Here is a 22,978-nt window from a genome sequence, read left to right on the forward strand (position 1 = left end):
AATCAGCAACATTCATTTAGATCATGGCTTTGTAACCGTTCTGCACTTTCAGACTGTGTCCTGTTCCACACTTATGCCAGGTGAGGAGTTTCCCCTCTGAAGAAACTCTCACTCTCAGTGTTTATTTTACTTATTTAAGGCTGATGGTCGTAGCACTAATTTACAGCTGAATAACAATGTTATTAATTGCCTATAGAAATAAAGAACTACAAAGCTAGTGAGCTGTAATAAAGTGGAACCTTTCTTTCAGTCCTGCAACTACAGAAAAAGGACGTTCCTAGAGAGAGACGGAGCTTTTACTTGGAAAGATATTTGTGAATCTTTTGAACCCTCAACATTTTGTTCTGTTTGATATTTGATGCTTTGCTTTCATGGTTTCTCCACCTGAGTTTTTATTCAGCTGAACACTAACGGCTGAAGTTTGTGGTGCTGCAGATTGTGTGTGTTCTTTCCACAGTAACGCAGCAGCATGTTGAGATCTCAGCGTCTGGTATCAAACCGTTTCCAACAGGCCACAGTGCTGCCTGTCGTTGGCATTCAAGCACCCCCACCCCCCAAGAGGATTTAGTGTGTTTATTTAGTAAGTATGAGAAACGGTGCACATGTCCTGCTATGGGGGTGTGGACAAATTCGAGCTTGTGCCTTTGTTACACGGCTGGTCGTCCCATCAGGTTAACACTAATATGTTTTACCCCCCTCCTGTGGTTTCTCCCCTTAAAGAAAAAAACTCAAAAAACTTTGTACGTTGTTAAACAGATGTGACAAGTTGTTGCTGCTGAAGATAATACATTAAAACAACGTTAAACTGCTGTAATATGATGGTTAACATCATGTCCACTGGCTAATCAACCAAAGTCTACTTGGTTTTAAGTCAGAGCAAAACAACCGACAAAGTGGATAAAGCTCAGTGGAAGATGCCAGGACTGGACTCTCCTCAGTTTTCAGGTTATAAGGGGTGAGGAAATCCATTCAGCCAATGAGTGTCATCACACCTAGAGAGAAAAGTGTGTGTTAAGTCAAGGAGGCAGAGTGTAGTGGGAGGAGCTTACAGACTGCTTCGTTGACTGCCGACAGTGCCGCTGTGACCTCGCCTGCCTGCTCCAGACGAACCGACTGGTCTAGCAGGAGCTCAGCCTCCGACACACACCTCTCGATGCTGTCGCTTTTACCTGGAGGGTCAACACACACACATACACACACACAGAAATAAGACTTCTGCAAGTGTCAGGCTGTTTTAGCTGCCCTGTTCACGGTGGGATCATTTCAGACAGACAAAGTTACTGAGTGGTAGCACCAACAGTCCTGCGTTATGCAGCTTAACCTTATCCCCATCGTACTCCAACCGTAAGAGAGGCAGAGGCTCAGTTTAACCACCACATTACTTCTTTGGTCCTTCGGAAAACTAGTTTTTCTTCCAACATCCTTTCACATTAACACGTTGCTCACATAGGATCATTTCAACTGTGAAGTCGACAACATGTGATCCTCACAATCAGCTAAAGATCCTGGAAAAAGCTGACTCGTTTTCATTTAATCAGACGTTTCTCCGAGGTCACTTTAGTCAAATATTAGACATCGTCCCATGAACAACACTACAAACTGTAACACAGGTAAAGAGTGACGAGGAGGCAGAAGCTGGAAACAAACACAGCATTACTGCGCAGCTCGTTCTATCTATTGTGTGTCGGCTCAGTTGTTCCCTTTCAGCTGCTCAATGAGGAACATTCCCGTTGTCCAACAACACACAAAACCCTGAAACACTGAATTACATGCTACAACAGATGAACATGCGCCAAACAGCCACAACAATAACACCACCTGGTGGGTTTAAGTGTTTGCGGCTATACAGCTGTGTACACTGCAAAGTCGCATTAAAGCGTTCGCATGATGCCCGGTGTGTGTGTGTGTGTGTACATACCCTGGATCTGCAGCTGGTCCAGGTCGAGGTACTTGCTGGGTCTTGGGTTGAAGCCGAGTGCCGCCTCCCTCTCTTTCTCCTGCCGTCGCTGCTGCTCCTCCTCTCTCGCCCTCCTCAGCACCTCCTCCTGCAGCTCGTCGAGCTCGCTGCGGCCTGCGGGGGGCACTGGTCAACACAAATAACCTGCGTTATTACTGTGAACAAAGAGCGTGAGCTCACAAAAGTAACAACACAGCTTAAAGTTCTCAGCAGACAGGGAGCTCCACACCTCATCCCACCATGTTTGATATTTACTTGGTCGTCAGTTCAACTAAATCTGCATCAATGTTTTCCGTTTTTTCAGTTTTAATCTTGGTCGTAATTAAGACATAAAATCTGAAACACGAGGGGCCTGATTCTTCACTAATTATTAATTTGTTTATAAATGATGATCTTTGTCTTTGAATCCGCCTCTTATTTCTGAAGTAGAGTCATGTCAGCAGTTGGACATGAACCTGTGAGCTGCAAGGAATCTGCTTGATCTGACTTCATCATCTGACAATGAGTTTGAAAACAAGGATGACTTCAGCTGACTTCTGTTGTGATTTGGTGCCAACAAATAAAATTGAATTGAATTGAATCACCCCTGGTTTACTTGAAATAACTACAGTGTTGGTGATCCACTAGTGAGGAGATCAGCGATGGAGCAGAAAGAAACCTCCCGTTAACAAGGCACAAGATCCTGAGTTCTAGATCTGCATGTGGCAGATTTAAACCAGTTTTTTAAACCAGCTGATGAGGTTTAAATCTCAGCCACTGGAACAAACAGGAGCAGAAAGTTGTTCTCTCAACACAAAAAGCCACAAAAAGAGGTGTCGTACCAACGCCCCCACTCCCCGAAGAGCTCAGGTCCTGCAGCAGAGCCCACTACTCTTTGACCTGATGTTTTTCCAAGATGGCCCAGAGGAAGAGGAGGAGACTGAAGTCTTCTTCACACAGCACACTCCCTGAAGATAAGAGTCACATATGTTGCTGAAGTCACTGTAAACTCAAGGACCAAAAGCAGAAACCTTGATCAGGACCTTCTGTACCCACCTGTCTCCCTGGTTCAGGTCCAGACTGACCGGGCTGCTGCTGTTCCTCTCTGCTCTCGTATCCGCTCTCCATCCTCTGAATTAGCCTGGGAGGAGGTGGAGGAGGAGGAGGCGGCAGCTCTGCACCTCCTCCACCTCGTGGTCCGTCTCTACCTCCATTGTGGCTGATGGAGGCAGCAGGGAGAGTCCAGGAGGAGCCCGGCCTGACAGACATCAGCTCCTCTGGGGCTGGGAAGGAGGCGTACGCTCCCTTGGAGGCTGCAGCTCCAAAATCTTCAGGCAGCGAGGCTCCTAGCGGGCTGTACCCCGCCTGCCTACGCCTCTCACGGTTGAAGATGGTGTCGATGTTGAGCGCCTCTCTCCGTGGCTTCCACGCCGGCCGGTACCTGCCTGACTCTACTCCTGAGGAGCTGGACTTGGACTCGCTGCTTGTGCTGTCTGCCTCCCAGTCATGAAGTTTAGTGGAGGAAGCAGTAGTGGCGACAAGGTGGTGGTTGGAGGAGGAGATTTCAGAGATGACAGCAGTGGGTAAAGACGAGGAGGAAGAGGAGGAGAGGGGTCGACTGTGGATGATGTTGCTCATGGTCTCCTTGAAGTCTCTGAGGCGACTGGATGAGGATGAGGATGAAGGTTTGGGGAAGTGACGAGGAACCTGCTGCTCCTTTAACGTCTCTCCTGGGAAAAGGACAGGAGCACGACAGGTGAGGAGGTAAAGCATTGAAGAGAAAGACAAACGAGAGAGCGAGAGAAGGTAAAAAAAAAAAAATGGATGAAAAAACATAAAAGTTTATGACAAGTAGACAAGTAGCAGATTGATGAAAGCGTCATTCTTCCTCATGACTTGTGTTGAACCTCCTGTTTTTAACTGAACAGTTTGAATAGAAACTGAACTTTAATTGTTTAAAATAAGAAAAATCTACAGGAAATATTTAATATACACCGATTTAGTACGCCTCCCAGACATGTTGAGTTTTCCTCACTGTTAATGTTTCCCATTAGGAAAAAACTGAATTACAGAAAACACTGTAAAGTGTAAAGGATCAAAAACGTTGTTTTAACCAAATTAATTTCAATTAATAGTTACAGTTAGTGTTTTAACCTTCAGTTAAATTTCAGTCAACTCGTAAATAGCTTAATTTGAGGGTCCTCATTGAGGTGTTTAAGCTATACTTCGTTATCAGCTTTTTCTTGAAAATCCAGTATTGCTTGAATTTTATTTTTGTCATTTCCTCCCTGCCCTGTGACTGGCCCACTCCCCGCCTACCCTCACTGTGGTACCCAGACGACGAGGCTTCGCTGTTGGGTTTAGATCGCCGGGAGCGGCTAGAGCTGCGCCTCCTATCTCCGGGCCCACCTCCCTTCCTCCTCAGGGCCTGTGGCTGCTCGCTGTCCGTCACGTGGCCTTCGCAATGAGAATGATGGCAGCGGATGTTTACAGCACGTTCACCACATCATACGACACACAATGACAGAACAAAAATAAGCGTGGCAGAATGTGACTGGCTCCACAGCAAGTCTTACAGGGTCAAATCTCTGGAAGGGGTTTCTTTAACAAAGAAGGTTAAATAAAAACAAAAGCCCATAGGCAAATGTATGAATTAGGATGAATGGTGTGCTAGAAAGGTCTTCATATACTTGCTTTTAATCAGTGTCTGTGACAACATCCTCATTGTTCTGAAACATGCAAGCTCTCTCAGTTAAAAATGTTTCACCACTGTGGTGATGAGTCGAAGCTCATATTGGTCAGACTGCACCTCACGTACACAGCATTAATTTCTGAGCATGTGCACAAACACGTGAAGCAGCCATGATGCACATAGGAACACATAGTTATAAGCAAGTATGGTGGATGCTTCAGAGAAGTGACTAAGCAGACGCTCCTGTGACTGGTTAACATGCAGGACAACAGCTGATGGTCTGTGGCTGCATTTGTTCAGGATTTTTGTAGCTTCTGACTTTATCCTTTGCAAACATACACAATACTGTGTACTAGTACATGTTTACTGTAGATTAGTCCATGTTGTGAAGTTTAGTTTCCAGTGGACCCACCTACGGTATCCAGGTTGCAGAGCGAGGCGTGATGGGGTCCGTCTGGGCGTTCAATGCAGATGACGGTTCCCTGGGAGTCGGAGGAGTAGTGACTGGCCAGGGACTCATGGTGAGAGTGGGAGGGCTGTCGGTACGAGTAGCTCTCCGTCGAAGAATCGGTGCGAGTGTCGCTGGAGATTGACGGCTCACGGCCTGACCGAGGGGGTGGAGCATTGGGCGGTTAGAAGACGTCAGTGCTGATGTACATGTGCTCATAAACGCACACGTACACAGAAATACATATCACACCTAAACCTCACTACTGCTACAAGTACTAATGACTAAGTACAACAGCCCAGTGACTACTTCCCCTACTTGTCCGACTGTTAGCTGTCTCTTATTTACCTCAGTCTTGTCTGTCATAGTACTACTACTACGACTATTACAAGTACTACCAATTCTTGTTGTTACCTGAATGTTTGTTGTGCTACTACTACGACTCCTAGCTGTGTTGTAGTTACCCGAGTCCTCGCTGTCGTAACAAGCCTTGTTGAGGTGTTGAAGGTCGAGGCGCGAGGGCAGGTCCTGCACCGACACTGGCGTCCCCCGCGGGTCGGCGTACAGCAGCAGCAACGGCTGGTAGTGGCCCTTAATGCAGCGAGACACCACGTCTTTCCACTTGGGACCGATCTGCAGGAAACAAAAAGACACGTGAAACTCTGACACTACAGAAGCACTTAGCTGACCCAAAATTAATCTAGTAAACATATACTGGTTTTGGACTTTTGTCAGTCTAACCGTTTGATTTCTCCTCTCTACAACTGTAAGTGGACTGTAGCTCTACATCAACATGACATAACAGAGGAATCAATTACTCAACATTAAATCAGTCTTTGAGTTTTACTTATTTACTTATTATTTCAGCGTCGAAGCTACGCAGTAAGGGATTTGAAAGGATTACAGTTAAATGAGTGAATTCATATTGACCTCAAACATAAATAAATTCACTCTCAATTGTAAAGTTTAAACAAAACCTTCCACATTGAACCATCTGCTGACACTGTGTTAACTGTGATAACTCCAGGTCCAGTAAGGACGTCCTGTTCACCTCAAAACGCTGCTCAGAAGGGGAAACAGAGATGGCGGAGGACGCTTGAGGCCATACCACCCGGCTGCATCAAGCTGAACACGGTATTCCTGCCCTCTGTCAACTGGTCTTTATGTTTGTATTGTATGTTTAGTTATTTCAACCCTTCCGCCATTTTCCAAATCGCCAAGTCCAGCTCTAGCCCGGCTCAGATCTAACAGTACATTCCAAAAATCCAAAATCCCGAATTCTCCATCAGACGTGTCCCGTTTGTGGAAGAGAATGAAAGTCAGCAGTGTGAGCAAAAGTGTCGACGGTGCTGTGGTGGGATGTGTGTGTGTGTATTCTGACCACACCCTCAGTTCTGTCCAGCTGGACTGATAAACAATAGAGGGATATCCTTGTTTTCACAACCAGCAGAGATAGAGAGAGGGGGAGGCAGAGAGTGAGGGAATGTGATATCTCATTCCAGCAGTGTAATCAGAATACAGTATTAACAGCAAAGAAAGAAAAGCATGAAGAGACGACTTTTGATAAAAGAGAAGAAAGAAGGGGTGAGGGAGGGAGGTAGAGTGGCGAGGACACAGGGAGGAGGAAGAAGAGATAGAAGAGGTGTAAGGATGAACAGGAAGAGGAGATCTCTCACTACAACATGAGGTCATTTCCTTTCCTGACTCTTTAGGTTTTTTTTTTTTACACACACACGAATTGGAGATGCTGTAGTTAAGGGTTTGTGCCTCTCAGCACCAGCACACTCAACAGGTTCAAGATTTTCCCATCAACTAAAGTTTCATTTGCAGTCGATGCTCTTCTACTAACACGTTTTTGGCATAATGTATGACAGATTATACCTCCTTCACGTGTGCATCATCAAAGTACATCCATCGTCTGATCTTCGTCTGGAAGAAGAAGGTGGAGTAATGTTTCCCATAGTAGCACACCATTCCCACCAGGTAGAGCTCTGACTGACGAGCCTTCTCCTCTGTAACCCTGTAAAACAACTGCAGAGAGAAAACAGGGAGGCAGAGTTCAACAGAGGAGCTGAGCTGCAGAATGCAGACTAACACAGTATGCTGACGACTGATGTTTATCATTGTGCTTTGGTGAATGTTTACTTACTGCTACTACTGCTGCTAATACTTACTACTACTACTACTACCACCACCACAGCTATAACTACTACTTCTTACATCTCCCAGTCGCAGGCAGGTTCCCAGAGTGTGAATGACATCCTCTGCCAGGTCAGAGTTTTCAGAGTCCCAAACCAGGCCGATGGTGATGATCTCTGGGCTGTTGAGAAGGACCCGAGCCATCCTGAGCTGCTGACCGCACTGACTCTGAGGAGAAGGACCAAAAGAAAATTCTAAATCTGTGGAGGTTTAAACCAGAATTCAGAAACTGTAATAAATAACCCTGTAGTCAAAGTGTCTTACAGGACAGTTGCGGAGGTCTCCCATGCTGGCGTTTCGCAGCAGCTCCCCAAACATGCTGGGAGTCGCCTTCTCCCTCGTTTCCAACATCTTCACCCCTGCACGCCTGGTTACTAAGGAGGAAGAGAGGTGGTTTTCGTTTGTGAGTTTTTTTTGTAGAATAAGACGATAAAGAAACAACAACTTTGGTTGATTTGAAATAAAAATATTAACCACAGTCTGTGGTTGATTTTATCTATCTGCATGTAAATTATTAAAATTCAATACAGTGTGTTTGAGAAACGCTACAGTATCACGAGACACAATATCGGACATGTCTCCTTCTAAAAGAGGAGAAAGATGCTGTTTTCAGGTTGAGTCGCTTTAAGAAAGGTGATGAGAGGAATGCAGCTGTAAATACACACACTCCCACTTCTCAGTGCTTGTGTGTGTGAGTGAGAGTGTGTGCTTGTGTGTGCGTGTGTGTGAGTGAGAGTGTGTGTGTGTGGTGTGTGTTGTCTGAGGAACACCCCAGGAGCTGTGATAAAGAGACGCCATTAGTCAGTTTACCTAGGTGACCCTGAAGTGTAACCTGGCAACCAGGTTCTGGTGAGGGCGTCCCCTGAACTCACCTTTCCTGAGATTGAGAGAAACATCGCGCACACTACCACAGGGAGGTGGTGGAGATGTAGTGGACCATCTGAATGAAGGGCAAGAGGATCTGAGGACGCTCCACAGCTGCTGCACACACACTGAAAACACAAAACACACATTTCAGAGTTTAAAATGTGATGTCACTGCTGACTGTGACTGACTGAAAATGTGATATTCTGTTTATTTGTAAGTTCAGGTATCACATACAGCCATATCAGTACCCAATCTGGCAACTGAAGGGAAAACAGTCAGCCTTTAATAACCACTAACCAGGCTGAACAATGTAGAAGCTGCACCCTGATGAGTCAACTACTGCACCTGTTGCTCAACACTTAATTAGACGCTTCTCACGCTTCTTCTTATATTAGTGCAGTTGTTTAAAGAGGTGATTTTCAGGTCAGTCAGATTAATACATCTCTTCCCTACCTGAAGTGAATTAAGCACAAAAGATCTAAACCAGATGTAATTAACACATGTATTAAGTATATTCACTGATGCAATCATCAATATTAACTAGTCTATAAATGAGTCAAAAGTGTAAAAGTTCCTCAATGTTGTCATCAAATGTCTTAAAAATTATAAAACCTCAGCTTTAGGAACTTGTTACTTATGAAACCTCGACGTGTACAGTAGAGTCAGGTGGCATCTCACCTGTTCAAAGAGCGTCATGGCGAACTTCTGGTGTGGGATGCAGTGTCTGGCTGTGCAGATGTCTTCTTTGGTCTCGTCTGAGATGTGGAAGTGAATCCTCATGAGGATGTTTTCCTGCAGAACACAGAAACAGAAATCACTGCGTTTACATGTACTTTATTAACCCGGTTCCACTCGTCGTTCTGCAGCTGATTTCTTAAGTGTCACAACAAACAAGAAACCTGGTTACTGTCATCAGAGAAACCTCATTTCCCAGGTAGATTTCTCTGTCATGTATAGGTGTGACTAGATTATACGTGCAAGTGGAGTGTCAGGATGAAAGCAGACATTACAAACGGTGCAACACCTCCAGACAAAAGTAAAACAAACACAAAGCGGCGGTAGAAGTCTGAATAGGTTGGTTTCCACTACCGAACTTTTAATTCAATTCACAGAGCTCCATTTACAACTCTGCCTTTGAAATGGTTCCATGATTACTGTTGGTGGAAAGTAACACAATCAAATAATAATGCATAGGTGTACTTGTACCTTTGCACTTAAAGTACATTTTACAGCATGCACACTTCAAAGTGTTCAAAGTGTCATTAGTACTTTAAGGAAAGAATGTGAAGTGACACTTTAAATATATTTAATAAGGATAAGGAAGCCCTGTGTGAGGTGCGTGTGTTGTCTTACAAAGCACTCGGCAGCGTCGTCCATGATGCCGAGCTGAAATCTCTGCTCGTCCTGGAAGGTTTTGGCGAGAGCGCTGCGAAGAGCGTCGGACGGTAAAACTCTCTCACTGCTGTACTGAAACTGAGCGAAGATACTCTGAATAATGAGAAGAAACAGACCGACATTAGGAACAAAAAGCTGGTCCAGGATCAGCTTTAGAAGCCAGTCACACTGATGCCCACCTTTAGTGCACAAAAATACACGAGTCCTCCATACACTTATGAGTCGTTAGCTGTCGGAAACTACGCCGAAAGGATGTCAAGGTGCCACAGAACCTGAGAGAGAAACAGGAAAAAAATCAGTAAAGTCGTTTCAGCACTGATTGAATGGATTCGGATGTAAACCTTAATTTCCATAAGCACATAAATATTTCCCTCCCAGGCTAACACACCAAACAAAGATAATGTAAAGTCAAATAAAAAAAGCTACAACATTCTGTCCAGTCAATCACATTTACCTGACAGCAGGAAATGAACCCAATTTACAGCCTTTCTATCCACAGATCAAAGTTATCAGCCAAATAAAAACCATCTTGGAACTAACGCAAATGTTACATTTGTAAAATCTTAATCTAATGAATTAAGGAGAAAAAAACCTGAGTCCTGAGAGCCACTATTCCGCTGTGCTGACACGCTTGCTCCGTGCTGCTTCTCTGACTCCACTAAAGTGTGATGCATTTACATCAACACAGCTACTGGTCAACACTGACCTGAATCTACAACCAACCAATCACAAGTTCAGTGACCTGAGGACAAGCTGAAGTGATGGAGAACCAACGTCAAAACAAAGTGAGAGGGTTGTGTATGTGTTTGCGTGTCAAACTGTGTCCATCACTCTCTCCATCTGGACCATCTGGATTCCTGACGAGTGTGTCAAAGTGAGAGTGATGTTGGGAGATAAGTGTGTGTGTGTGTTTGCCAGAAGGAAAAGAGTTTAAGTTCTGTGTGTTTGTGTGATGAAGGGAAAAGAAAGAACATGTCATAGTGTGTACGTCTCTATGTGCATCTTTACTTTTTAGAGTTTCTGAAAGTCCTGAAACACAAAGTGACCACATGGAGATGGAAAAGTACTTAAATGAGACAGAAAATTATCACAAAGATACTAAAACAACCAGGAGAGACAAAGAGACATAGAATCACAAAACAACCACAGTAAGATGCAGAATTAACTGAAAAAGGACAATAATCAGACCACAACAGATCAGACTGCACAGCCTGGAGGTATCTTCTGATTTAGACAGGTGAGAGAATGGTTTACCTACTCAGGTAATAAATTCAACAGAAACTAACAAGTGGACAAAGTTTTACAAAAATAAGTTGAGGTTCCTGCAGCAGCATCTGTCTGCAACAGGATCAAAACATGTTCTAGATGCTTCAGGGAACCGAATTTAATGCATTTAAGACTCCACCCCCTTTGAGAAAACTTTATTTACCCTCAAACTCTTGGAGCACATTTTACTGTTCAGCTTCAACAACATAAGAACCGTGACTGAGTCTGCACAAACACTGGCTTCGCTCTATCAACCAGAACAATCAGCCCTGTAGTGTGTCTATAAATAAAGATCAACCTGCAACTCTTCCCCAACATCAGCTTCTAATCTGAACTGAGAAACCAAGTGTGACCTTGAAACAGCCCTGAAGGTGTGAGAACCAGAAAACACAGAGAGAAGTGTTCTCACACACAGCGTGGGTTGTGAAGGCAGCCAGAGATTTCATAACAGCATCAGAAACAGAATCACAGGAACAACGTTCAGTGTTCAAGCTGCAGACGATCAAGTCTTTAACAAATCTCAGAAACACGGAGTAAGAAGCAGTTTCAGAAATCGTCCGTCTTCTGACGCGTGCAGACACTGCTGCGAGGCAGAAATCCAGACAGGGAGGAATTACTTATGGAGGGTTTTAAAAAGAACAGGGGTGGTGGTCTGGAGGTCCCAGACTCTGGACTGTAAATGCATGAAGAGTTGTTGTCCATGTTCAATATGTGGATCAGTAAAAGGGTCAAAATTTAATCTGTTTATTTTTAATAAATAATTATTCACGTCTAGTATTGAATCCAGAATCTAGCCACAGGGGTTGCAAGCCAGTTACTTCTGTGCCGGTCCCAAGCCCGGATAAATAGAGAGGGTTGTTAGAAAGGTGACAACTATTCTATAAGTTAATGACTGAGGTCACAGAGGGTGGTGGAGTTGTACTGCAGTGCCTTATATTATTAGGGATTTCTACTATTTTGGCCGCCCCACTTTGAGGGTGAAAAGCAGAATTCTTGGCAGAGTGATGGCAAACTGGAGTAGCTGTCTGAAATGAATGACTGGAGTAAAAAATGACATGACCCACACACCAGGAGACAAAATACAGACAGATGGAAATAGGCTGAAGCTCTGATATCGACTATAATCTGAATCAAATGCTGAAAATGCTGCAGCATCCAGCATCAATTCTGAATCTACTTAATAAAAATGAATAAACCCTGGTTTCATGTGAAAGGTTTGTTATGTCTGTTAGAGTGATATTTAACTAACTAATATAAATCACGAAGGAAAAAGATGCTTAATAAAATGCATTTTTCTATAAAATGCTACTCTCGTGTGTGTTGTACAGAGCCGTACTGTCGCGTCAGCACTTTGGGTGTGTTTGTTTTCTCCTTCCTGCACCCCCCCACCAGGTCCAATATGTTGCTTCGTCCTTTAGGAGCAAAGCAGGTAACAAACCTTCAGCAAAGGTTTGTGCTGGCTTTACACTTCCAACACCATAAACCTTTAATTTGTACCATTTGTGAATTATGGCTGGAAATAATTATTCCCTTCACCGGTTAATCTGTTGGTCTTCAGAGCTCTGGGACAGTGGGTGGTGTCACAACCGCAGAATTCATCACTCCAAATAAAAACAGTGCGTACTGACACGAAGAGCAGGACCAACACCTCACCTGTAATAAAAATATGTCCTAATGAAGGAGGAGTTGCGGTTCTCATAAACGTCTCATTTCATCTCTGAGGTGGTGTCTTTTTCTTTGCTGCCGCGACGCTGTGGTAAATTTTTCTTTAGTCATAGATTCGCTATAGTCATACTGTACTGTGATTGCACACGTCGTCGGTAAAAGGACACATTTTTAAATAAAAATATGTTACTGGTGCAGGATGGAACCAGCAAACCCTCCGTTCAACAACCAGGACAGTGATGAACTCTAATTACAATTAACACTGAGACGAAGAAGGTGCGCTTCCTTTTAGCCTTTGAGCACTGATGATGACTGGTGTCTGGGGTGGGAACATATTCCCTGGTCCCCTGTAGAGATCACATTTGCCCTCTCCTGTACCCAGCTTTCATGAATCACGCCTGCTGCGGCATGCCAGTATGAGATTATTAGCTTCTCCAAAACCTGGGATTCATGGCTAAAATATATCAACACAGTTGGTTTGGCCTTTGTGTGTCGTTAGTATGGGAGGCGGACGTGCACGAGCTGGTCCTGATTTGAAGGAATATGGACTAGTGAGGTTGGACACCAAGACGCCTGTGATTCTACTGAAGCAGTTTCAAGCTTCTGTGGGTTAGGGTTAGCTTAATCGAGGTCGATTTAGAAGCTTTAACTGAAGATTTCAGTCCGTCCCCCTAAGTGAACTGAAGATGTTTCTATGTATGAAACATAACTGTTGTATTTGAATCCTGGTTTATTGTTTTAATGTAACAGCAAATCTTCTTCCCATTCAGTTTATTTATTTGGCACCGATTATCTCTTTTGACCTTACAGATGGTGAAGAACCAGCAGAACCAGACTATCCTGTTTTCATCTTGTTACTCATAAAAACAGAAATCAGCTGTCAGCTGTGTGGGGACGTCTGATCTGTACTAACAAAACATTATAAACATTATAAACGCACTGAGATGATGGGAAGAAGAGCGTTGTTCAGTCAGAGCTGTGGGGTAAACACCGTGGATTTAAATACATTTTCTAAATATCTGATGGAGGCGTGTTCAGGTCCAGCTGCTCGTTGTAAAGGTTCTAATTTTTCTGCAGTCACCGGTTCCCTCGTTCCTTCATCTTGACCAGCAGGGAGGATTAGGAGGAAAGATGTGCAGGCCTCAGCTGCTCGTTACTGCAATGTTCTTTCTCTTCACTTTGTCTTTGCTCAACTCGGCAGCCTCCAGCTTTATAGTCCTCTTGATCACCATGGTTTGACATAAGGCCAAGTGACGAGTCAGGACGGACGGGCACGGGGCCGGAGGGGTCAGGTGGGTGATGTTTTACAGCTGGCTGGTGCAGAAGTCATGAGGAAGTGTGAATTTATGGTCCAATGAGCTCAAGTAAGGGTTCAAGTCCCACTGTGTTTAAACAGCACACTGTGAATTCCTATAAAATCCCACGGGGCTACAGGAAGGGAGACGGTTCCACAGCAGTCTATCATACCCGAATCATTTGGAAATGAGCAGATAATATTAGTACTGAGCTTTCACTACATATTGTCGGCTTGCATTCTGCTCCTCACGCAGTAAAAATCATCAAACGTGATGTTTTGCTGCTCAGTGGTCTTTACATTATCTGTAGGTGGACTGGTGGTTGGCCAACTGTTCGCCATTCAAATTATCAACAACACAGGTTCTGACTTTAACATGTTGGAAGAAACTTTTAAAGTTATCAGACAGTTGTTTATGCCACGAGATTCCTTTTGCGCTGTCAAAGAGGCAAGACAGATTGAATGACAAAAGGACTGATAACAGATTAATTTGGGGTATTTTACCAGATGGAAAATCTCATGTGTAGGTACAGATTAGCAAATCTGGTATTTTATCTTGAGCTACTTTTATGATATTAAAGTGTTTTACTGGAGAAGAACTGGGTATTTTCACTGATAACTCAAAGACCGTTCTGATTATTAGAACCAGCTAATGCTAAAGGCTCCTTAAACCCTGTGGTAACACTCAACTCTGGACTGAGGACCTGAAGATGAAGCCAGCGGAGGTCTGTAAAGCAGGAGGATGCACAAACATGAAAGTGTACTGAGGTGGAAAATTGGTTGAGTGCACCTTTACAGTTCACACTGTAAAAGGTTTTGTGATGACAGAAGACTATAAAACTGTGCGTGCAGTGACTGCTGACCTCTGTCTGTGTGTAATGTTCCAGGACCTCTGTGGCTGTAAGCTTTAGGTAAACAGTGTAATGAGTGTTCTCTTCAGCTCAATCTGTCATTTCAGCAGTCTCAACCGCCAGCTCCACCCCCCAGGTTAATGAGTCATCCTTCCTTTAAACGAACAACGCCAATAATTACTGCTCTCACTCACTCCATGCCTCGCACCGTCCCAGCTCTCATTGTCAAGGCTGGCAGAAGCCGACAATACACCTCCCCATCCCCTCTCTGAAAGCCTCATGAGTCATAAATAAGTAATATGCAGTCTGGGAGGTGTTACAGGCAGAGCATCATTACGGGATCACACAAATACAGAGCAGGTTGTCAAACTGGTTGTTATGTGCGAGTTGTGAGATGGGTGTTGGAGTCATCTGTCTGCCTGCTGTTTGCCAGAGTATTCAGTGACTGGCTCAGACACACTGTGGTGGAACTACAGGTTAAAGAGCTTTACGGGCTCTGATCTGAGTGTGCAGGCTTCTGTCAGCAACTACACTCTGTTCATTCACACACAGTGCACACAGAGCGCTGTGCAAAGGTTTTAGATCCTGCAAACATACAGAGTCATAGAGAAAGAAAGCCTGGGATCACACAGAGGCCGAGACAAACTTACAACAGTAGAGAGATGGAACAGCCCACCCGCCAAATATAGCTGGGTGATTACAGCCAAAATGATCAAGGTAGTTTTTATTTAACTAATTTCTCTCACTTGAAGGTGATGTCGTCAAAACCTACAACATATCCAGTTCTTATTAGTTTAACTCCAAACTTAATTGATATTATTGGCTTGCAGCTGGACAGACATCTCAAAGCATCTCCTGCCACTCGAGACAGGAAGCTAAACATTAAACTGACAAGATTTCTCAGTGAGTCTGGACACTATTGGCCGTTTCCTAGTTGTTCAAGTGAAGGTGAATCAGCAGGTACATTGGACACAACCTACTGGCCGACGTCAGTCCACTCAACCTGGGTAGGGGGTCAAAGGTCAGAGAGAAAGATGGCAAAGACAAGTGTGAGACAGAAGTAGAGTGTGTGTACCTGCAGGGCGCTGTTCAGGAAGCAGCTGTTCTGTCCCGGCTCGTTGCTCAGACCTTTACTGGGAGCGATGGACGTCTTGGAGCGAGGTGTCAAGATCCCCTGCATACCACCCCCACTCCCACCCCCAGCACTGCTGGTTCCACCGCTGCCTGACGCAAAGTAGTTCCTCTTCCACGACATTTTACCACGCTCTCTCCTTCCCCCTCTTCGTTCGTCTCTCGGCCTCGTCAACTTCCCGTCGTCTGTTCTCGCTTCGAAACACACAGAGCCATTTCCTCTGGCCGAGCAGAGGAGCAAAATAAAAATATGATGAAAACTCCCAACAGGATGGACAGAGATGGGAAAAAAAAAAATACTCTGATCCAAAATGTAAAATCAAATCAAAAGAACAAAACTAGGAACATCTTAATGTTTTTTCTTTACTTGAACTAATCTGCAGAATGTTCAAGAAAAAATATTAATTGTTTTGGCAGAAATCAAATAAGTTTTATGTAGTTAGATGAAACTTCGGAAGATTAGAAATCCACTGTGTCTCCTGAAGAAATCTGTTGATGAAAGTTCTGTATCCATGGATCCTTAAATTTGATTTTTCTGTGAATAACAGGCTTGTCAGGCACTTTAAAGAGCTCGTTCTTATAATTCATACACTGTATTATCAGTCTATGTCTGCATGTGCTGCAGCCACTGCAGGTGAGACCACCTTCCCCCTCTTTCACACACCAACACGCCCAGCCTCTCTGCAGGTCAGCCAGTAGGTCAGGTCACAGGTCAGAGGCCAAAAGGAGGCAGGTCAGCGCTGCAGCCACTCAGAACAGATCTGCAGAAGAAACAAAGGGTTGAAGTGAGGTGAGGTTGAATTCTTTCACAAAAAACTCAGACTTTCAAAAAATAAATAAACATATAAGCCAAGATATTTATTTGTTGTGCTCATGCCAGTAAGTAAAAAAACACATTGTTTTAATACCTTTAGTTAGCAGTGTAGTAACAGGCCCGGATCCCTTCAAACTAAGACACGATAGAGAAACTACAAGTCTCACAACCACTACAAAATATAAAATCAAAATATTGACCGCACAGAGAGGTTTTCCTCCATATTTGTGTTTAGATCCTGTTCGTTTGATAAATTCCCAAGATAATGTCTGTTCCCAGAGAAGTTGTCACATTAAACTCACTGTGTGACAAAACACTTTAATTTGGTCACTAATTAATTAAATTAACGATTATTTATTTTACCATTTTTCAAATGATGTTAAGCTGCAATCAAAACAAAATCAAATCATAGACATGGCTTGCTCTGTCAGACTTTTAATTTTAAAAATCAGGACGAAATGTTGACCTTCCCTGACAGTAGCTTAACAACAAACAGCACTGATCTGGTCTTTTCTGTGCCCATGGCAGAGCTGTGGATGAAGAAATTATAAAACAAACATGCTGCTGAAAACCTGTGAACGTGAAGAGTTAGAAAGTGTGTTCAGTAACAGACAGCAGCAAACCAACGGTATGTGAAAACTCAACCGTAATAACTGCATTTAAGGTCTTTAAGACATTTACGTATAAGGCATCAGAGTTTGGAAAAAGAGAAGAAGAAGAAAAGCAGCCTGTGAAACTGCAGTAAGAGGCTTAAAACTAAATATACAAATAAAATAGTCATCAGTGCTATTTGGCCACCAGAGAGCGAAGCTGCTGCTGCCTTCACAGGTCAGATTCAAATCAGCAGTTGAATGTTAAGTGAGAAAATCAACATCAACCCTGTGAGGAACCTGCTGGTTAAAGTGTCTCTGTACTGAGGTAAGATGCTCCCCCACCAGAGCATCCCATCACGTCATTCGTATCAGGTGTATGTGCTTCAGAAAGTCTGCATGTGTGTGTTTGTGTGCTCAGTTTACTCCAAGCTGACAGACGATGAGTGACGCCAAGCAGCAGCAGCAGCATCATCATCAGAGCTCACGTCCTAAATCATAATCAACCTGTCAGCTTTACATTGCAGCACATTTACGAGGAGTCGAGACAAAAGCTGACCTTTAAATCATGAAACCAAACTGCTACCCTCAAGAAGAGAGTCAGAATTAATCATTAATGGTTCTCTGCAAACCCTCAGAACGGAGTTTAAAGGCTTCACTAATGTTTTGTTCAAACTGGGATTTTGGCTCATTACAGCTCCACAGTACATAAATAAGAACGTTCATAAATGAACCAACAGACACGAGAGCCAGGCTGAGCACTTTCTGACACAGCTTCAAATGTTTGTTTGAGGGTTTGGTTTGGTTCAGGATCAGGTTTAGGTTGAAGGTTAAAGTTCAGGTTAGGATCAGGAGTGTCTCAAAGACAGAAGTACAGAGATGTTTATTATGGAGCCAACAACAGGGAGGTAAAGTGCAGGTCAGAGCAGAGGGAGGTGCCGAGGGATTAGTCTGATCAGACTGTCTGTCTGTACGGGATTAGTCTGTCTGTCTGTCTGTCTGTCTGTCTGTCGCTCCTTGACTAACCACAGCAGCTCAGCAGTTTACCTGAGGGTAACGGTGCATGGGTTTTCAGTTGGAGCTAAAAAGTTAAAAACAGCTGTGATCAGAAAGTAGTGATGGATTCTGAGACGTGGTTCCACTTGGCGTCATTATTATTATTATATAGGAATTATATAATAATAATAATAATAATAAAGGGATATTATTGTTCCTACATCTTTAGAATGACGTCAGAACGTGAGCATCACACAGCCCTGACATTAGCAAAACTGTCACCTGAGCTTAGCAAGATGAAATCACACCCAGCTGATGAAGAACACTGTACAACTGTCTACAGTACAAATGTGTGCACACAGCAAAAAAATAAAACATGCACATGCTTTTTCTCCCACAAATAAGCTGGTATCAACACTGAATGTGCACAGTTTTCTGGAAGATTTGATTTTAATTTTTTGTCTGATTTGACTATTCTACCATCACACAGCAGACAGGCGTCAGGGTTTTTTGTGGACCTGGTCTGTGAAAATCCTTGAGAGAATCTTAATGGAGATAAAAACGGTGCAGTGACATTTATGAGCCATGGAGAAGCCGCTTCCAGCTGCTATCACATCACAGCAGCGAGGAGGAAAAATCTCTCCTGAGTGATTGCAGCTTTTTATATCCGACAGAAACATCAGGGCACCGAGGTCAAATCAACACCAGTGAAACGTTAATTATGAGGGAAAGAAGTGGAAAATTAAGAACATGAGGCAGTTAGGGGCTCATGGAGCTGCTAGGATTAGAGAAATGGACCTCAGTAAAACCCTGGTGACATTCATTTAGCTTCTGTCCATTGGCTCCATGTAAAATCCAGAATTGAATTTAAAATTCTTCTCCTCACTTATAAATCCCTTAATAATCAGGCTCCATCTTATCTTAAAGACCTCATAGTTCCATATCTTCCAAGCAGAACTCTCCATTCTCAGACTGCAGGTTTACTTGTTTCCAAATGTAGAATGGGAGGCAGAGCCTTTAGCTATCAAGCCCCTCTCCTGTGGAGCCAGCTCCCAGTTCAGGTTCTAGAGGCAGACACCCTCTCTACATTTAAGACTAGACTTAAAACTTTCCTTTTTTATAAAGCTTATAGTTAAAGATGGATCAGGTGACTCTGAACCATCTCTTAGTTCTGCTGCTATAGGTTAGTCTGCTGGGGGAACATTACTGATAAACTGAGCTCCTCTCCTCTCTCCTTTCTCCTGTATCCATTCAAATTCTACCATTGCATGTCATTAACTTTGTGTCTTCTCTCTCCTGTAGTTGTGTTTCCTCCTCTCTGTCTCCCTCTCTCTGTACTTTTCTGCAGGTATCCTCGGCCTGGAGCTGTACATCTCCAGAATCCAGTTAAGTTCTTGCTGCTTGTTGTTGTCTTATTGCCTGCTGTTCTTTTCTCTCTTCTCTATCCACTCACCCCAACCGGTCGAGGCAGATGGCCGCCCACTATGAGCCTGATTCTGCTGGAGGTTTCTTCCTCTAAAGGGAGTTTTTCCTCTCCACTGTTGCCCAAAGTTTGCTCAAATGGGATTGTTGGGTTTTAAATTTTAAACACTCTAAAGTGCCTTGAGATAACTTCTGTTGTAAATTGGCGCCATACAAATAAAACTGAATTGATTTGAATTGAATTCAGACTGAATCAGTGGAGTGAGCGTAAAGCACATCTACTGTTTGTGCTGCGGGCCGCCCAGTGGTGTTTTTAAAGGGTCAGTTCACCATTATTTTCTCTGGGGAAACTGTCCCTACAGATACTGTTGTGTACATACAGTATAGATGCTGTCAATCGTTTGCAGAACAGGAGACTCCTGGAGACCAGGAATTACTGATAGACACGGTCGAAGGCAGTTCACTGATGTTCTGCACAGAAGTGGTGTCAAAGTGTTTTGCACTTTTATACCACAAAAAAATAAACATAGAAAAACAGGGACAATGTAACAGAGGCTGCTGCAGCCAGATCCACTGTGAGCACAGTTAGTGGTGACGTTGACGTGAAAACACCTGGGGACAGTTTAACCTGCACTGTCAGTCCAGGAAGTCCCAACACAAAACACATTATTCTGTTATTACTGTGGTTTTAATGGTTCTTTACTGCGTTTGTCAGTAAAAACACCCCAGGGGGGACTTTTGTGGGGGGCCTGTGCCATCCTTGCCATCCCTCTGTCCCGCCGTGCCTGTCTGATGAACATAACTAAAACAAACAGCTTCTTTATATTTGAAGTTTGGGGTTGTAAAGGTGATTAGGAATAAAGAAAACAGATTTGAACCTAGAACCCAGGTGACGTCAGTGCACCTGGATGACAGAGCAACCAATCAGAGTCAGAAGCAGTTCAGCTGGTTACAAGTCGTTTCCTCTGCTGGTGACGGAGGCTGTTTTGGTGCAAACTGGTTATATAACAAAATGCTGCAGAGGCCACATGGACACACACACGGCCACACACACACACACACAGTGCGATAATCATTTTTAATTCTCCAGGCTGGCTTAGTGCCGGCTGTATGGCCAACAGGAGAGCTGCCAGGAGACTGGCTGCTACTGGGTATACTGGGAAGAATGGGAGGCTGGGATGAAGCCACACACACAGACACACAGGCACACACACAGGCACACACACAGACACACACACAGACACACACACAGACACACACACAGACACACACACAGACACACACACAGACACACACACAGACCTGTCCTTTCACCTTGTGCACTAGGACACGACTATGGGCAATCTCACCATTTGCTGATGTTTAACAAAACATCACCTGATCCTACGTTTCCCATAATGCAGCAGAAGAACATCCTTCATTAAGATGCCCTCGTTCTTTAAAAGCTACACCTCTGGTATGAGTTGAAATAACCAGACAGGCCTCCTGTTAATTAACACATACTGGATACAAAGACAAGTAACTCATGGTTCCCTGAAGCTGCTGAACTCCAGATTAATTTTAAGCTCTTGCTGCCATGGAGGAAATAAACCTGAGAAATGCTGAGAGTCAGTGTCCAACATGTGTGAGTGATAAACAGATTAAAGCTGCACTTGAAAACACACCTGGATAAGCTACACAAACATGGGATTTATGTCTTACGTCAGTCAAGGAAAAGTCTTCAGTCCTCAGACCAACAGCATCTGTGGGAAACTTTACCAGCAGCACCAGTGGATTACAGACTTTCTGACAGATGTCAAACCGATGTCACAGGGAGGAAACACTGGTCAGTGTTCTTATTTACATACAACTTTTTAAAAAGCTGTGACGCTCATATACAGATACCGACTCATTCAACCAACAGGGCTATCGATATGAAACTGCCAGCTAGTCGACGTATGTCGTCATCGTAGGGCTTTTTCAAGCATCCCTCTCCAGACGGGAGCCAAACGTCCAGTTGTAAGCGTCTCAGCTGCTCTCTGTTTCCTGCACACATGAAGGACACAAAATAATCCCACAGCTCTTCTAGACCGACTCCAAATAGGAGTGAATTCTGAACCCTCTGGTCTGTGAAGCTCAGAAAAACATGGACACCTCCAGCTCCTGGTCTCACATTTGGCCGTTAAAACCGTGTGAAAAAATGTGATCAATTGATGAACTAGTTTGAACTGAGGTCATCTGCAGGACATCTGTGTTTTTCCATCATATCACAATCAATATGTCTAAAAATGAAACCTGTGAGACAGACAACACTCTGCAACACAATGAGCACCACTGTTCCCTTTTTTTCATGATTCTCCACAGGAAAAAAGCTTTAAATAAAAAAGGTTTCAACTTCATTTCTTAAAATTAAAAATAAATCTCAGCTTTTCTACAAAACTCTGGAGAGAACCACCAAGACACAGATTTCCTTCAAATGCTTTCTGGGCACAGGAGCTGAAGCTGCTTCTGCTGGTGACCTCGTTGGCAGTCAGCGTGGGGGAAGATTTGGGGCCTAATGACTAAAAAGGAGAGCTCATGAATATCCAGCCGTCCTTCAGCGCTGCAACAGCACCAAAATAACTCTGAATTTTGGGAATGTGGAGCACTTCAATCACTTAATTCCTCCCAGTCAAAGGAGGAATTAGCTTTTAGCCGTCTCCCTCTGAGACTCCCAGACAAGTCCACGTCTCCCCGGTTATGGACAGCAGCAGAGGAGAAAACGTTCTCCTTAGATCCTCATGCTGAACTGCTGACTCAAATTATGACTTAACATTAAATAATCTGCAGATTTGATTCTCAGTTAATCATTTGGTCTAGAACATGTTGGAAAATAGCAGAGATGTCATCACAACGTTCTGAAGTTCTGATTTGTAATAAAGGATTTTTCTGACTCGTTAAATAATATTTGTAATTCTATTTCACCTGACCTGGAAAATCTAGCTTTTTTTGTCGTTCTCCAAAACATCCACAAACATTTTCCAGTTTTGCAAAAACTTAAATGCCCCTCAGTTGTTTCCCCATCCTCACGCCCCCTGTTGTCACTGTATTGTTCTAATTTTCACTCCCACATTCCAGCAGCAGTAGCAGCTTCCATCAAAGGAGAGAACAAACAGTAAATCATCCAGACTGGGAGGAGCACCTCCTCCTCCTCCTCTTCTTCTTTCAGCACATTATTTTCCCATGAATACTGCTGAATAATTAAAGCTCCGTGGTTGCATTCACAGCTTCTCAACATGCTGCAAAACTTTCAGCAGAACTGTGCAGGAAGAGGATGCATCACTCTGAGGGAGATTCATGAGATTCATTCATTTGAAATGAGAAGTCCGGCTCCAGCTTCAGGAGCTGCAGGTTGTTGTTAAACTCCATCTCAGCTGATGATTCATGTTGAAAC

General features: G+C 43.7%; 1 protein-coding gene across 1 annotated transcript in view; it reads right to left on the bottom strand.

The window, feature by feature from the left end:
- Positions 1-22,978, bottom strand: part of usp54a (ubiquitin specific peptidase 54a) — a 45,299-nt gene that overhangs the window by 3,999 nt on the left and 18,322 nt on the right. The window contains 21 exon segments of the mRNA XM_033326351.1: positions 1,050-1,169; positions 1,919-2,083; positions 2,779-2,820; positions 2,823-2,889; positions 2,892-2,904; positions 2,993-3,043; positions 3,045-3,666; positions 4,256-4,393; positions 5,041-5,232; positions 5,541-5,709; positions 6,958-7,107; positions 7,297-7,443; positions 7,540-7,642; positions 8,184-8,230; positions 8,232-8,267; positions 8,821-8,934; positions 9,496-9,630; positions 9,717-9,733; positions 9,736-9,787; positions 9,789-9,809; positions 15,689-16,505. Of these exon segments, the coding sequence (XP_033182242.1) occupies positions 1,050-1,169; positions 1,919-2,083; positions 2,779-2,820; positions 2,823-2,889; positions 2,892-2,904; positions 2,993-3,043; positions 3,045-3,666; positions 4,256-4,393; positions 5,041-5,232; positions 5,541-5,709; positions 6,958-7,107; positions 7,297-7,443; positions 7,540-7,642; positions 8,184-8,230; positions 8,232-8,267; positions 8,821-8,934; positions 9,496-9,630; positions 9,717-9,733; positions 9,736-9,787; positions 9,789-9,809; positions 15,689-15,868 (2,581 nt within the window). The 5' untranslated portion in view covers positions 15,869-16,505.

Source organism: Anabas testudineus, chromosome 15, assembly GCF_900324465.2.
Source record: "Anabas testudineus chromosome 15, fAnaTes1.2, whole genome shotgun sequence".
In the NCBI taxonomy this organism is placed as follows: domain Eukaryota; kingdom Metazoa; phylum Chordata; class Actinopteri; order Anabantiformes; family Anabantidae; genus Anabas; species Anabas testudineus.